The sequence below is a fragment of the Necator americanus genome, chromosome X, assembly GCF_031761385.1.
Source record: "Necator americanus strain Aroian chromosome X, whole genome shotgun sequence".
Classification (NCBI taxonomy): Eukaryota; Metazoa; Nematoda; class Chromadorea; order Rhabditida; family Ancylostomatidae; genus Necator; species Necator americanus.
This window is the reverse complement of record NC_087376.1, coordinates 27,202,341-27,219,057: the sequence shown is the minus strand read 5'-3', so window position 1 is coordinate 27,219,057 and position 16,717 is coordinate 27,202,341. Positions and strand designations below refer to the sequence as shown.

General features: G+C 36.5%; 1 protein-coding gene across 4 annotated transcripts; it reads left to right on the top strand.

The window, feature by feature from the left end:
* Positions 1 to 1,876: 1,876 nt before the first annotated feature.
* On the top strand, positions 1,877 to 16,393 carry RB195_025672 (uncharacterized protein; the record flags this gene model as incomplete). 4 transcript variants are annotated; one of them, XM_064213911.1, is made up of 13 exons in its annotated part: positions 1,877 to 1,925; positions 2,025 to 2,159; positions 5,420 to 5,580; positions 10,896 to 10,979; positions 11,055 to 11,118; positions 11,193 to 11,284; positions 11,401 to 11,575; positions 12,905 to 13,032; positions 14,916 to 15,059; positions 15,583 to 15,715; positions 15,889 to 16,034; positions 16,097 to 16,189; positions 16,253 to 16,393. In XM_064213911.1, the coding sequence occupies 13 exons, from the start codon at positions 1,877 to 1,879 to the stop codon at positions 16,391 to 16,393; spliced, it is 1,545 nt and encodes a 514-aa protein (XP_064069793.1). The 4 variants fall into 4 exon arrangements, with proteins under 4 accessions (XP_064069793.1, XP_064069792.1, XP_064069794.1 ...); XM_064213913.1 differs by lacking the exon at positions 2,025 to 2,159; XM_064213912.1 differs by lacking the exon at positions 1,877 to 1,925 and having other exon boundaries at positions 2,039 to 2,159.
* Between the last annotated feature and the right edge of the window lie 324 nt (positions 16,394 to 16,717).

Below are 16,717 nucleotides of genomic sequence, written 5' to 3'. Positions count from 1 at the left end.
GCATTCTATCGATTCAATATAAAAGAAATCCCAGAAGTTTTGCATATAACGCAAGAGAATTCTTCTAATTGCACTTGGTCTGTGCATAAATTTTTTGGATTCGATAAAAAGAAAGCAATCAATGAGGTGCAAGTGCATATGTAATAGAATTAGGGCACTCAAGGTACACTTTAATTATTTTTATTGGATTCAGTGTAGAGTTACAAAATAATGAGTGCAGCAATCTGTACACCGTACTACAGACATGAGCTGTGAGATAGATCATGCATTCTGTTTCTTATGAAAAACAATTGACCTGCCCGAAAGTACCACATGAGTAACTAAGTTTGTTCTAAATATTATATGTATTAAAATATTAAATTAAATTTGCCTTCTACGAGTCAGTTTAGTAGGTCCCGTGATTTCTAGATTTTCTATTAAATGCTTGATAGATTTTTTAACGCAATGCATCGGTCTGTCTGCTAGCGTTTATCCTTGACTTTTTATATATGTAAAGTACATGTTCCTTTTGAATGTGGAATTTAAGAAAACCAGAAAATTTCAGAACATCTTTCTATCATATCCAGAAAAAGGTATAAGCGAAGTTGCTCTATGAGAAAATCAAGTCGTATTAGACTGATAAGCAAGTGTTTTTTTTCAGATAATTATTTCAATGATTAAGTAAACAGTTGTAAGTTTAAACGGATAGTAGAAATAATATTAAATGATATTTGTTACAAATCTCAAGTCATGTCTAATAAAGTTCATCGCAATTGTTTTTGTTCCATTTTCTTTGAATTTTCGTTTATTTTTGACCGTTTTTTTTTAATTTTGCTATTTTTAATAGCCATGACCGTACCATACTTCGCATGACCAAAAAAGATTCGACTGTTCTTCAGTCTATACTGAAGTTTTAAAGGATAGTGTAACTCCGCTCGAATGTCTCAGCCATATCGACTCAAATAAAAATTTCCAATAAAATTAACCAGCAGTTCACGTCTTTCAAATGCATGACACGTGAAGGTACAAAAAATCATTTTACCAGTTTTCAATGATTCCTTCCAAAAAAAAAAAAATCGAAGAAAACCTACACATACTACACTTACTTGTAAACACGGTCTTACCGTAACTTAATGAATTCCATAGTCGTGAATCACAACACAAAATTTGCTGTGTAGTTTCTGGATGAGGAAATATGCTAGAACTCTCGTTGGAGGTTCATCTGCCTTCCACCAAATGCTGACTGAGTGGTCAATTGCGTGCTAACCCTGTGGAAATAATATAACGCTTCTCATCATCTTTTAACTTCCTTTAAAAAGTTTGCAACATTTCAATTACCTCATTTTAATCTCGGCAAAATTACTAATTATGTAATTTTCGGCCAAATATAAAAGAATCTGAAAAGACAATCTGGAAATATAATGATTTGCTAATCAAATAATTTTTCCGTTGAGTATTTGTGTAAGAGAAAGGTAGAGCAAATCACAAAGTAAGTTTAAGTTACCAATCAAATCGGTTGATCACAGGTCGATACCGTTTACCTAATTCGATATGAACTCCATTGGTGAATGTATGTACTATGAAGTGGAATAGAAGTCTTCCCAGAAGCTTTAGAGATGACTTCATCCAGGCCCACGTGATTAGCCATTCAGATGACGTCAATTTCCAGTCACTGCGCATTTCATCCTGAAGGACTAACACCTTCACCATTGCGTACTTATTTCTAGTGTTCAGATAATTGCCGTATGGCTAGTATGAACGGCGAGTGTGTGAGGTGCTGGTGGAGGCATGAGGGATCGATGTGCCCGCCCTGAGAGCCCCGCTTGCGGCGACGTAGTCGACATCATGCACTAGGCCCATCAACGTTGTCGTCGTTGTCACCGTCGTCATCTGCCATATGTCGCTCTCCAGATCTCAGTCCTACGGTACGACCGTCGACGAGACCGGTGAGTGTCGTACGAAAAGCGACCAGACGATTAGAGACATAGAAATATAGTGTGGTTACGGTAGTGTAATGCATAACGTCCTTTCCACATATTAAATAGATGTAAACCTGTCAATGATGACTTCTAAGCGGCTTCCTATCGAATTTCTCTTCCATCGAAAAGTTTGGCGCTTTCTATCGAATCTAGTAAAAGATTTGCACGAGATTACGTTAGTTTTCCAGAGTACAAACCAAGGTTTGTTTTTTTTTTCTTCCAGCTTTTTGAGATGTCGTCAGTGGAATTCTACATTCACATTGCAGAATTTTTGCAAATTGTAGCATTTCTCATGAATAGCCTTATCGGGGAGAAGGTCTTTTCTTTTATTAAATTATCCACGTAAAGGAGATATGAAAGAAAAATTAAATTGAAGGGATATCTCTTATTACACGTAATTAATTTATGAGGAAGAAGAGCTGTTCGGGAAGAAAATTCCTTAGAATAAATCACTATCTGTGCATTGAAGTGTGTGTGTGCTACAGAATCTCTAATGTACGACTATGGGATTTATGTTCGTCCTATATCCATTATTCTTATTCTGTTGCCGTCCGTCCGAAGAGCACTATGACATCATGTGCACGTCATGTTTACGTGATAACCAATTTCTATTCAATAATAATGAAATCATAAAAATAATAAATCCAATTTATAACCCTTAAAGCGCTAGCATTTCACCTACATTCGTCAAAGAAAGCGGCATAAAGCGCCGAATTATTCGGGATAAAATTATTTATTATAGAATTTCTCTTTAAGATATATGCATTAAATGTCCAAACAAAAATATTTCCCTACAGTATTCATCATCTTACATTATTCACACTATTCCTTTAACGGCTATCACTAGATGCTATTTGTTGATGTTTTTTTCTTCTCGCAATCGTATAGAATTACAAAGCAAACGAATTCACCAGCCATATGAGGCGTTCCGTCCTCCTTTCACACAATCCATGTTATTATTTACTCGATTCTTACAACAGCATGACATCATTCTAGGCAAATTTGGCACACCATGGTCATATTTCGCACGGAGCACAATGCACCACATCCATTAAAATCACGGACACAACGATTTGGGCTTTATATATGTGTATGTATGCTCAGGGAGAGAGAGAGAAAGAGAGAGAGAGAGAGGAAGAGGAAGAGAGTGAATGAGATGCGCGTAATTCCATGTGTGTGGGTTGAAATCCAAAACTGGCTTAGGGCATTTTCAAGATTGATTTTCATTTTGAAGACGAGTAAACAAAGGAAGCAAATATTTCCACGTTAGGATTAGTGATTCATAATAGAGATTTCGAGGAAATCTCTGGATTTTGAAGAAGAAATGAGGAAAAATGTAAGTCAAAATATAGAAACACAATCAATTCTATCTAAGAATTTAATTAATACACTTTCGACATCTTGTAGATATGGAACTCCGGGAAAATTCACGGAATTGTTTCGAAAATAGCTCAAAATGATTGTGATAGTAAATAGTTATAGATGATTTGAATAATAGTAAATAGTAGAATTCTAAGCTTTACTACCTTCCATCTATAATTGCTCTTTGTGAAAGAAGTAATGGATTTGTTCTCAGCTCTTTTTCATCGAAATTTTATCTGTGTCCTCAAAATCAATAGACCTCAACGGAAATAACATGCGAGAATGCCAGAAAAGAAAAAGAGCCATTTCAATTTCCAGCAGTGAAACACCTCTTTCTAATCCCGTTAAAATTTAGAGAATTTAAGCAATACATACATAGATAAATAATAATTGAAACATAATTGAAACTATGTCAAGAGAGGGTGAAGAGTCAAAACAGATAATAATAATAATAATAATAATAATAATAATAATAATAATAATAATAATAATAATAATAATAATAATAATAATAATAACAATAATAATAATAATAATAATAATAATAATAATAATAATAATAATAATAATAATAATAATAGTAATAATAATAATAATAATAATAATAATGAAATAATGAATAATTATGAAGTTCTTTTAAAAAATTTGTAATGATGTCGTATTTAACTCATAGCTTATAAAAGTACATTTTCAACATTTACCATGCATAAAAATGTTAAAAATGCAAGAGTTTCAAGGAAGAAAGAGTAGATCCAGGTTCTTTTTTCTTTTTATGTAATTATTCTAGAGAAAGATAACAAAACAAAGATGAATCACATTAGCAATGAACTAAATATACGTACGTATGTTGAAAATTTTTAAGAAATTGAAGCTGACAAGAAGTGTAAGAAGGATATCGATAATAACCAAATTTAAGATCTAAAAAATCGATGTTTGAGCAATAGATTACGAGAAAAATAAGTCGCAAAAATCATTTAAAATAGCTGGACTTACATCCTGAATATTACAAGCAAAACAAATAACACGCAAGCATGGATTTTGAATAGTTTTTAATAATCCACTTTTGGATGTTATTAGTGTTGTTAGGGTAGGTTTTTTTCTTCGTCTAAAAGTACATAGTGCAGTTACAGTGGTGCCGAAATGACGTGAACCCGCTACGAGCGCCAACGCCTACGCAACTTATCGCAAATTCGGATCATTTTGATCCAACTGTAGTTGAATCATCGCTGCATGCTTATCGCTATGTCAATCGTTCTTCGGAAACGAAAAAAATCCTTTTTCTGGAAGATATTATCAAGATAATCATAGATACTCGCCTTATAATATCACAATAACATAATTTATGCAATCAATAGCTTTAAGTCTTCTTTTGCCGTAGTTATAGACCGAACAAAACCCCTAATTAGATCTAATCAATGTGGATATAATGAAGGATGCAGGTGGATAAGGCTAGGATACGATGAATAAATCACATCATACTGAAATTCGAACAATCACGATTCATTATCATCAATACCATCCTAATTAACAACAACATAAACAGTTTCCGATTTAGTTCTCCAGTGTTTACATTCGTATCAAATCAGAAAAGAGATAATCAGATAAGCGTGGGGAAGAAAAGAGAAGATGAACCACCAACGTCCACACATCCACGATAACGTATATCGATGCGTACTGTTCATAACTATGTCACGCGTACCGGCTGCGTAGCGGTCGCGCAAACATCCCACTCAATGTCCTTCCCCGTCTTATCCACGTATTCGTATGTATCGTAGATTGAAAACAGATGAAAATGAAGAGGAATGTGAGTAATTCCCCGTAATTACATTTAAAACTATCTTATTATGCGGCTTCAATGATTTCTTCAAGTAAGAAACACTAGTTTTTTTCTAACGAGTTCCCTAGGTGACTATCGTGTTTTGAACGAGTTTCGAGCGGAAAAAGCACAGCGATAAGCCAATTAGTCATTTGGTTGCCGGGAAATACACGTGAAATTATTAATCGTGAGGGATATAATATATCAGCTATGCTGGATGATATTTACAGATTAGTTAATCATATTGCATGATATTAATATGATGAATATCATTTAATTTCAGATCTCGGACCACCAAAATGGCGTTTAGCTCGACGTCATTTTGTTGCAGCGTTGGCGTTGCTTGGATTTGCCAATATTTATGCGATGCGGGCGAATTTAAGCGTAGCTATTGTTGAAATGACTACCGGAACAAATAAACAAATCAATGGAACCAACGTACATGTGAGTTATACTTTACAATGAAATTGTGGTTAAAAATGAAAAATACTACTTACTACTCATTGAATTGCCCTGATAATTCCTCTTTTTTTCCTAAAAACTCTAGGTAATTTGTGATGATCCTTGTTGTGCTGTTAAGGAAATAACATCCTATGATAAGATCCTTTCACAAACTATTATTTACGTATTTAAAAAAACCCATAGATGTGCAAAATGAAACAAAAATAAGCTCATTATAACAATTAAGTAAGCACTAGTGACTTATATGTTTTAGCCTTAGGTTTTCTGGATCTTTTTCAAAATTCTGGATTGGTCGTGTGAATGTTAAGACAGTGAAAATCCACAACCGCTGCTGGATAAATCGGTTTTTCTATAGCCGCTCGCTACGCAATTAATAAGCCCGTTGGCTGCTTGCGCTGTACTTTATGAGAATTTTGAGCAGGAAAGGAGATAACGATTACAATTTGGGATACTAAGGAATATTTAGGGGGAAAAATGGATGAAAACGTCTGCTGATGTGTGCAAACACGGCAAATAAATTCTCTTCTATCGATTGAGATCAACTAAAACAGATATTGAATGTTTGATGGATTTTGTCGATCAAAAAGTTGATCCAGGAGTTTTTTTCTGTTATATCGAATATATTAGCAGATTTATTATTTTTGTGATTACTACGGTTTATTATATTTGAATATTTATAGAGAAATTGAAGTATATGTATCACCTATTCTTGTTGTTAAGTGGTTATTGCTGTCTTTTTCGCTGAGGAGAGAGTACATACATCAACAAATCTCTTAGTGTTTTCTTTCATCCATACTATCAATTCCGGAATCCTTAGATGGACAATTCCTCGTGGCAATAGTTGTTGCGAACAGTCATGGATATATAAATATCTGAGGATTCGTCCCATGCAATAAAGTATAGGCAGTAGAAAATTTTGTAGCTGAAACGCCAAATTTTTTTGTAGACGATTTTTGATGCAATTTTATTGAGTAAATTTTAGAGGTATTTATTTGTTTATTTATTCACATACACAACGATACACAAAAAAAGAAAACACATTTCTCTCAGCCAGAACATTAAGAAAAATCGCCAGACTTATAGCCTGGGGCAGTCCTTTACGTGGCGGATAACACTTCAAATATGTCGCTGTCCTACTCCAGAAAGTGAAGAATGCTCTTATGTCATCTACTATCTCAATCCAGAACGCTTGACATTGGTCTATTTATCTACATAACTGGGTTTGGACGACCAACATAACCCAAATATATTAAATCATCGTTTAGAACATATTTGAGCGTAATGAGTATAAAACATATATATGTACACGTATTTGTGTACATAACGATGCACTTACTAAATAAGACAAAAAGTATTCAGTAAATTTTGAAAAATATAACAAAAAACCCAAGGAGCATTCATAACACAAGTAGGAATTACGTACAACGGAATTACGTACAATGATCAATTACATTTCTTGAAATTAATTAATGAAACAATAAAAAAATGTGAAAAACTCGTTTAAATTCAAATAAAATTGTTGTGCACATTCCGAAGAGATTTGAGCTTTGCTGAAATTATTATGCTTTAAAAAAATAATTGTATCCATGTACATTTGTTCACTATTCACCGAGAAATTTATTGCAAATGACGGAATCAATTAGCTGTACTCTGCAGCTGATTCCATTTTGCACGGATTTGTAGCTTTCCATGTGAGTTTTGAATGCAAGTGCATAGTTTTCGTTTTTTTTTTTGGAAACACCTCGATGACGATGTTTTCAGAACGCAGACATGCATGCAATGATGTCTGGAATGATGTCGGTAAGCCTCCGAAAGGAGTGGATGACATATTTTTTCTTGTAGGGTTTGTTTAATGGGATTTTAGCGTATTTGACATCAGGCTAAAATGCAAAAATATGTTATCAGCCGGGATTAAGTTGTCTTCATTTGGATTTTTCTTTCTTTCATTCTCTTGGCGCTTTCCTCGTTTTTATTACAATCGAATCCAGTCATAAGTCAATTTAAAAAAATGCTCTAGAGAGTGAAGTAGTCATATTTTGAGAGCTAACCGAACATGCTACAAATCCGTCTGGCAATAAGCATAATCGAGTCAGTCGGCCGCCACTATGGCAGCTCGATATCGAGAGTCAATTTACTCTGCTTCGGCAATGTTATCTACGTCTGGAGGGAGGCATCGCATTGAGAGCGGCAGACATAATGACGGATTAAATGGAAGATGTGGGATTGGGGGGGGATCGAGGGAAAATGGAGGGTCATTCGGGGGAAAGATACTATTTTCGGCACAATTCTTATCTATCACACAGTGTAATCTCGTCAGAAAAAACTCTGACGACTTCGTTTGGTTGTTGCCGTTAGAATTTAAGAATATCAATTATTATTCAACTATTCAACGGTCTAATGAATTTTTATTCATCGATTTATTTCACTCTTACTAATTCATCATTCGTCTCTAATATCAGGAAGTTGAACTAGTCAAAAAACAATCCAGATTTTCGTCAAAGCGATGAAACCATAGTTTACTATTTTTCCGTGCACAAAAACAGCCCCGCTTGAAACCAGTAGTTGTTATTTTAAACGTTCTACTTTCTGCCTTTTTCTGAGTTTTCACGCCGAGCCCACTCCATTTTAGGGTTCTTAATCCTTGCTGAACAATCCGTCGTCTCAGCTATCCACAAAAAAAGAAACACACCTGATTTTGCTAACTTTTCTAGCGCAGAGTATCATATTTGTTCACATTCACCATGACATGTCCTTCAATATCACCCGAATTTTTATGACTACCTGCCAAAATTCTAGCCTATCGACTAGGTCCCATGACTGTCATCAAATATTAATATTTCTCTTTTAAATAAATATCTGGAATTCGTGCAAGTATTTCTCCCATATGTCTACCCTCCTAAAAACTCCAGCACTTCTAATCCACTCTTTCGTATGTGCAGTTCAAAACACATAAGCTCCAGCGCAATAAACATGTAGAGAGTGTTCATGCGTGGACATAATCTGTGTATCTATTTTTGGACATGATCGAGTATACATAGACGCACATACATATCCTGACACGCATGAATGCGCGAATGACGTAGACGTTTGCATGAATTCATATTTTTAACGTCACATGCGGTTACTCATCCAACCTACGACCATCCGATCCTATTGAATCACGGCTCTTTTAATCCTAAATTAAAAAAAAACCCACATGTAAATTTCTGTGTTTTAGAGATAGGGTGATTTCTGGATCAAATTCCTGTTTAACAGAAACGCTTCCACTGGTTATATCCGTGAGGGTAAATTGCCTCTGAAATGGTATTAGAAGCTTTCCAATTGAATGTTATGTGAACTGATGTTTTTCGTGTAGAAAGTTCAGCGCAACGACGAACTGAACATTTTTCCTGGAAACGTCGTAAAAAGTGTGGCTCGTTAGTAATCACCTTCTGTTGGAATAGAATATGGACTGAAACGAAATGTTCACTAACTGCTTCTGCGGGCTTAACCTCATTTAAGACGGTTCGAGCGACGTGCTCGTGTTTTTTTTTTTGCTCCTCTTCAGGCAATAAATATTAGGGGCTCCACATATTAGCGTCGTTTTTTTTATCAAATAAAAAATTGAGCATGACATGCATAAACATAGTTAATTTTTGTAACTTCTAATAATGCTACCGTACAATATCGGTATCGTTGCAAGCGAACAATTTTTGTGGAAATTTCTATATTGTGTGTGAACGGAAAATGGTGAATATTAAATACTGTAACGTTGGAAAATGTTTCACCGACAATATTTCAAGTTTCTTCTCTTAATCGAACTACTAAACTTAATACAATACCGTACTCCTGCTACAATTATGTACTACAAGTTGAATTGTTTGACTTCAATTTCTGCTAACTACTATGGACATGAAATCGTAATGTGTGGCACGAGACCAACGTTCATCCTGTTGTTTGTTTTTATGCCCAGAATCGTCTTCACTCTTGAAAGAGGAGGCTATTCTCATCGATGTCGTTGGTAGTCAGCTCATATCAAATGCGGAATCCCGACGAAATTCACAATAGTTGTCATGGAAAGTGAAGAGAGCGTTGTAGTTAATGCGAAATCGTGTAGTGATGCTTTGAATTCGCTTACTTATCGTCATTGGGGAATTCGAAATGATCGTTCGTGCTGCAAGAGAACGTGTATCCTGAGGCCTAATGGCTAATGGAAGCGAAAATACATTAGAAGGCCTGAAGAACGATGTATATTGAAAGCGAAGGGGATGCTAGCAAAGGAAAAGAGCCTTGAGGGATTGTTCATCCGTATGGCTTTGTAAGATATGATTTAATAGTGGTAGATCGATAAGTCTGAAGTGATAGGAGGACTAGTATTTATTACGATCTGGAAAATAGCCTTCATAAATCAGTTTTTTTTTAGTGGAATTTTTGCGAAACGAAGATCTATGGTTCTAGTTATGCCATGATTTTTCGAACGAATTTTCTTCTCAATTTTGCACCTTGTAATTTCAGATGAAAAAGAAAACATCGGAACCTCTTACCAGTCAATATTATATCAATATTAAATTTGTGTTAACGTGTTTTTTATTACGGAGATGTTTGTTTTGCAAGAAAAGTTTAGAGCAAAATACGTTAATATCTATAAATGAAGTCTGAGAATTTTGCAAACATTTACAAGATGTATTTATGTTGTCTTGTTTTGCTACCAAGGTTTTGGTTAAACTTTATTGTTGGTCTCACGTTTCGACAACCTCGTCTTTATCACAGGTCTGAAAATGGTTCGAGATCTTTGAGGCTATGCATATCCCATCGAACTCCTTCTCTCTCCTTGCCAAGCTTCGATATCGTTTTGAGTCCAAAAGGAAAACAAACTGATCAGTCTCACCGACCTGCGGAGCTGGTGTACAACCGCATTCTTGCAGGTTGTCACCCAGGGCCAATGAGATCTACACGCTGTGCAGTATCCTTAAGTATTGATGTCTGAATAGTGTTAAGGAACTGCATGTTAAGGGATTTAAAAGAATATTGAGTCTCGGCAAGAGGAGAGGAGTTTGATGGGATATGCATAGCCTCAAAGATCTCGAACTATTTTCAAGGCTTTGATGAAGGCGAAGCTGTCAAAACGTCAGGGCAATAATGAAGTTTCATCAAAACTTCGTTGGCATGAGAAGAAAAATATTATAAATGCAGTTCCCAATATGAAGGTTTCAAGAGGAGAGGACTTGGAGATTAAAAGGTTGAGATTTTAAGAGATGTGTATTAAAGACATGTAATTTAATATAACTAGGTGTGTTTGGATCGGTTATAGTTTACAGATTGAAGGCGAATTTCGAGAATGGTCAACAGTAACACAAGGTGTAGTGTTGGGTTCATTTTTCTATGGATATATTCTTACACAGGTATTTTTTTTGCGCATTTTGATGCCGATACTACTGAGACAAATTCTAACAAATTCCTCAAATCTTAATGTTAAGATACCTGGTGGCTTTCTTGCACATAACTACGGTGGCAAGAATGTGTTTCTTTGTGGAATTTTCGGTGAGTACTCCGCTTCCAATAGTCGAGCATTCGGTTACAGCATAAAACTGCAAATATTCGTTTTTTTTTTCTAGGAACTGCCGTTTTTACACTGCTTACTCCGCCATTGGCAAAAATTGGATACGGTGTTCTTGTATTCGCGCGATTTGCAGAGGGATTGTTTGAGGTTTGAGTAATTTTTTCTGATGGTGGAATTTTTGTGGTTATGTCTGTATTATTTCCACTGTTTTTTTTTCCATATACTCCTATCCGTCTCATTACCAGACCTTTCACTAATTTCAGGGTGTTACCTATCCGGCTATGCATGTGATGTGGAGTCATTGGGCACCAGTTCTAGAGAAGACAAAATTGGCGACATTTGCTTTTTCCGGATCTTACTTTGGTACCGTCATTTCGATGCCTCTATCAGCTGTCATTGGACAAACACTCGGATGGCCGTTCATCTTCTACTTCTTTGGTGTGTTTTTGTTTCTAAACATTCTCTGGAATAAGTTGGTGCATGCTGGATAAACAGAAGCTTTTGGAAGAAGGTCGGTACTAGATAAAAAGTACTGCAAAAAATGTAAATATACATATCTCATATATAAATTAGAAAGGGTCAGTGTGAAGAATTTCGTGGATTAGCACAGTTTAAACTTTGCCGGATTACTCTTTATTCAAGTATTTTTTCCAAGTGAACTTGAAGTGAAAAAAATTAAAGGCATCACCTCATGAATCTGAGGTGGTACGGATTTCAGGTGGAGTATTCGTATACGGGTTAGTAGATTATGGAGAGTGGAGTGATTCCGTCCATTTCTTCCTAATTGCCGTAAAAAAACGGCGCGGAACATACAGCACGTGCACAAGGCTGGCGCGCTCCATTCGAACTCCTTCTAGAAAATAGTGCGCCAGAACGCCCGAAGCCGTATCTTCCGGGCCGTTTTTTACGGAAATTAGGAAGAAATGGACGGAATCACCCCTTCTCTCCATAGTCTACTATCCCTTATAAAAATACTCCATCTGAAATCCGTACCACCTCAGATTGGTGGAGTGATGCCTTTAAAGAGTGAGGAACGTAGGCAATACTGATGTAATTTCTCAGTATCCACATAGCTTCGTGCTTCGTTATTTCTTAAAAAAAATTCATGTATGATTGCTTAAGTTGGTTAATAATAAGGAAACTGTAGCTGAGGTTAGGTCTGTTTTAAATCAATTTGAGATTTTCAAAGTTAAAAAATGGAGAAGAGAAAATGTAATAATACTTTTTGGGTTGTTGTTCTATTCACTAAAATCGCCAATTATTATTTTTGATTAAAATGAGTTGTGGTTGTGCATGAATGCCAACGCATGAATATCTTTGCTGTGTAATCAGAAACGTAAAATCTTGGAACTCGGAAAGTATGTACTTTCGGATATTTTCTTCATTTCCGAATTACTTCTACATGTGTGACCACCAAAAGAGCAGGAATACACACAAATATTTTTTTATTGAAAAAAAAATATCTCTCAGAAAATAGATACTCTGCATTGTTTCGATTTATTCACGCGACAATGGCTTTATGTGCTGCTTTTCGTTTTCGTTTTTTTTTTCGGAGGAACTTGTATTCACATCCGACGAGAAGAGCTACTTCTAATAACATATGTACATATGAGGAGAAAACATGAAACCTCTCCTATTAATGTTTCATTTTTACAGTCTTATTCTTATTCTACTATTAAATTCCATTAACTTCTTTTACGTACGTTTTATATCAGTTTGTTGTATAGTTTGACTAATTAAATTGGTCGAAATATCGCTGAATTGCAGGTCTCGTTGGACTTCTTTGGTGTTTAATTTGGGCCAGACGTGTCAGCGATTTTCCAGCAACTGATCCACATATCACCACTGAAGAACTAACATTACTACAACGTGATGCAGTCAGCCACACTCATTACGTACGTTTTTAACAGATTTTTTTCTCGGACAACATGATCACTTCCACTATGTGTTCCACGTAGACCCCCCACCGAACGATTCGTATCCCTGGTTGCATTTGGTGCTAACGTTGTGTTACACTGGATAGCAATGCACAACTGCTCCCTCTCTCTTCCCTCGTCCACTGTTGAGGAAACATATGTGAGAAATACCATCGTTTGACTCGATTTTAAACCATTCTGTTTGTATTTGGTGTCAGGGATTTACAACACGTGTTTGAGCAAGTGAAATTGATTGTGTTCTTCTTGGATGCTCTCATTGACTGTGAGGATTTACCTTACGAGTTCGAGTCGTCCGTAGTGTCCGAATAGAACGAATAAACATCCTGCCACCGTAAATCATCTCCAGTCTTTGCTCGAACGTTGATTAACAGCAGAACGGCCTCTTTATAGTGGATATGGTAAAGAAACGGGATACTGGGAGGTTAGAGCCTCGACGTTTCTAATCAATAATTGCGTAGAAGCATGTGCATAGAATATTCCAAATGTGGAACTACTTCCAGGATATCTTCTGCATTGCATGCGACATGACGAATTTTCCTATAAAATGTAAAATCCGAGTGTTTGCATAACTCTATATTGCAGATCTCATTGTTTCGTCGAAGAAATATATTAGAAATGAAGGTACATCACTTCCAAAATGTTGGATTACGAAAAGATCTGCTGAAAGGCTCTACGATTTTCAAAAATACATGTAATAATGCAAATTTTGAAAAGTTCTTTTGACCAACAAAATCTTTGCAAATAACAACATTAGAAGTTACTCAAGTCGCTAGGAACGACGGAAATTTTTTCTGCATCTTCAAGATCAATACCTAAAGAAAAACCTATTATGTTTATATATTGTGTCGGACTGTTACAAAATATTTCCATCCTGACATATGCAACATGTGTGATATTAAATATTTTCAAATTTGATACTTATTTCGTGTTCCTTTGCAGTGAGAACCGATTTTCATACGGATACACCTTTTCTCTCGAAGTATCTAATTAGAAATTCGATTATTTGACAATAGAATCAAACAAATAAGTGAAATTCTTGGAACGAGTCGAAATAATCTTAAAGCTCGTATAGGTAACATCAAGTTCAGTTTCAGTTCAGTTTTCATCAAGTTTCTGAAAATTTAAAAATTGTTAACTCTCTCTTTCGTTTCGGCTCTATGTAGTCCAGAACAGCATTAACAAAGCGTAGAACTATGTGTGTGTATCAGTTCGGAGTGAATGATAGATGCAACAGAATCAAGGAGGACTTCAAGTGCTGCCGCATATTCAGATCTGAAAATTCGAGTTTGATATGACGATTTGGATATGAAAAAACAACTGTGACTCTTAGAAGTCGCAAAACTCTTCTCGTTAGCTTCTTTGTGTGATTAGTTTAAAGGATAAAGGATAAAGATTCTGGCGTTAATCAATCCGCTTGGGATGCGCCTCCACGTTCACTTTAATTCAAAATCGTTTGAGGCTTACGAAAGTGTAACTGGCCTATACATTGACTTGCGGTGGCTAGCCGATGTGCCAAGTCAGTGTTCTTATCCTCCCAGACAAGTCTGGTACCAATTTATGAACCACGGAGGGATGAAAGGCTTGGTGAGCACTAGGGCGGATCCGAACCTCCGATAGATGCAGGGAGCGGGACCTCTAACCGCTACACTACACTCGCCCTGTGATTAATTTAAATCTACTATATTCAAAAATACTTAACAAAAAATTGGGAGGTAGAAGAATGAGATTAAAACGTCGTCGGAGTTTGAACAAGCGAAAACCATCCTAGCGTAGTTACTAATTTGTTTGTATGACCGCTATTTTTTTCTACACTGTCCTCAATAATGTTCGTATTCTTCCAGATCGTACCTTGGATGGAAATGATCAAAAGCAAGCCGGTATGGGCAGTAATGGTGGCGCATTTTTGCCAAAATTGGGGCTTCTATACGATGCTCACAAATCTGCCACGTATACTCAAAGAACTTGTCAATTATGAGTTACAGAAGGTAGTCCAGGTCTTAATTGTCTTTTTCTTGGCATCGCTTTTGATTTGCAACAATGATCTTAGAAGGTGATTTTTCTTGTGGTTTCAAAGACCCCCAGCTTTCTCATGTTTTCTCTCGATTTATCTTTTTCCCGTCGACACATCAACAATGCTAACATTAAGCGAACTGCACAGAAGACGAGTGGAACTTGCGCAACCGTTGTATTTGCGCGCCTCTCTTACGCTCTCGTGGATGCATCCACTGTCTAATCTCTGTTCATGCAGGATTCTCCTCAACACACTCCGGCACAGGATATGAGTTCACCCAAACCCGTTGAACTATGAAGCGAATTGCGGAGGATTGAGAGTGTGTGCTAAGAAGCACAGATAACTTTTCAATGAACACTGTTGAACAAACTACAACTGTAAAACATAAGCAATATTCTCGAAAAAAATATAGCAATTAAAAATATTCAGAAGAGGGAGAAAATTACATGTTCCACTACAGAAGACGACTGATGAAGTATAAAATATGTACGTTTTAGGCCGGTTTTGTTTCTGGATTACCGTATCTGATGATGGGCTGCACGTTAGTGTGGGGAGGGCAATTAGCCGACTACCTTCGAAAAGAACGTAACATCGACACGTTAACAGTAAGGCGTCGGTTCTGCGTAGCAGGTAAGGTTCTCAACACGCCTTATTCAAAATGTTTACGAGGGTTTTTGAAGAAAAAAAAATCGTGAAGCTGTATATTTTGTGAGGGCTTTCAAGAGATGAACAAGATTTTAATAATACAGTAAATAAGGATAAAGAATTAGATCATCACACCAACAGTGACGATTTTCCCTCAGGATTCGCCGGTCAAGCACTTTTCCTGGCACTGGCTTCCGTTACATCATCGCCACCATTCCTAGTTGCATATCTGTCAATTTCCATAGGATTGGGAGGAATTTGTTGGGCAGGATTTTCTGTGAATCATCTGGATCTTGCTCCACAAGTATGTACAAAATCAATTACGGCAGCATCATGTTTGAATAAGTGTTCGATGACCAATTTCAGTTTGCTGGACATTTGATGGGAATATCGAACACATTGGCAACGTTACCTGGCATGTTATGTCCACTTATTGTTGGATACATTGTTTCATCAGGAGTAGGTTTCGGTGAAGTCGTCAATGTAACTTTAAAATACAAAAATTTTACGATGTGTTTCCAGACTGTTGCGGAATGGAACGTGATTTTCTACTCAACAGCTGTAATCTATGCCATAGGGGGAGCTATTTTCTGGAAATTCGCATCCGGCGAACTTCAACCATGGGCAGGCGAACAAACAACTTTCATCGGCGAACTCCACTGATTTACGATCTGTTTTATTATAATACATCTGTGTGAGTGACAAATGCGAACATAAAACATATCTTGCACAATTTCATGAAATTTGTATGAACAAAAACATGGACGAACATGAATATGGAAGTAAGAGAGGATGTGTGTTTGTGTATTTGTTTGTGTTTGTGTTGTGTGTGTGTGTGGGTGTTGTGAGGGAGGGAACTAGCCGTGGGAAGTGGGCGCGCTGCAGCCGTATCGCGCGTCGGGCTGGGTGGACGGCAGTCGCGATCGGACGAATTACCCCGTATGAAAGGGTTTATCACGGTTGCCGTACCACCCTGGCCATACTTCA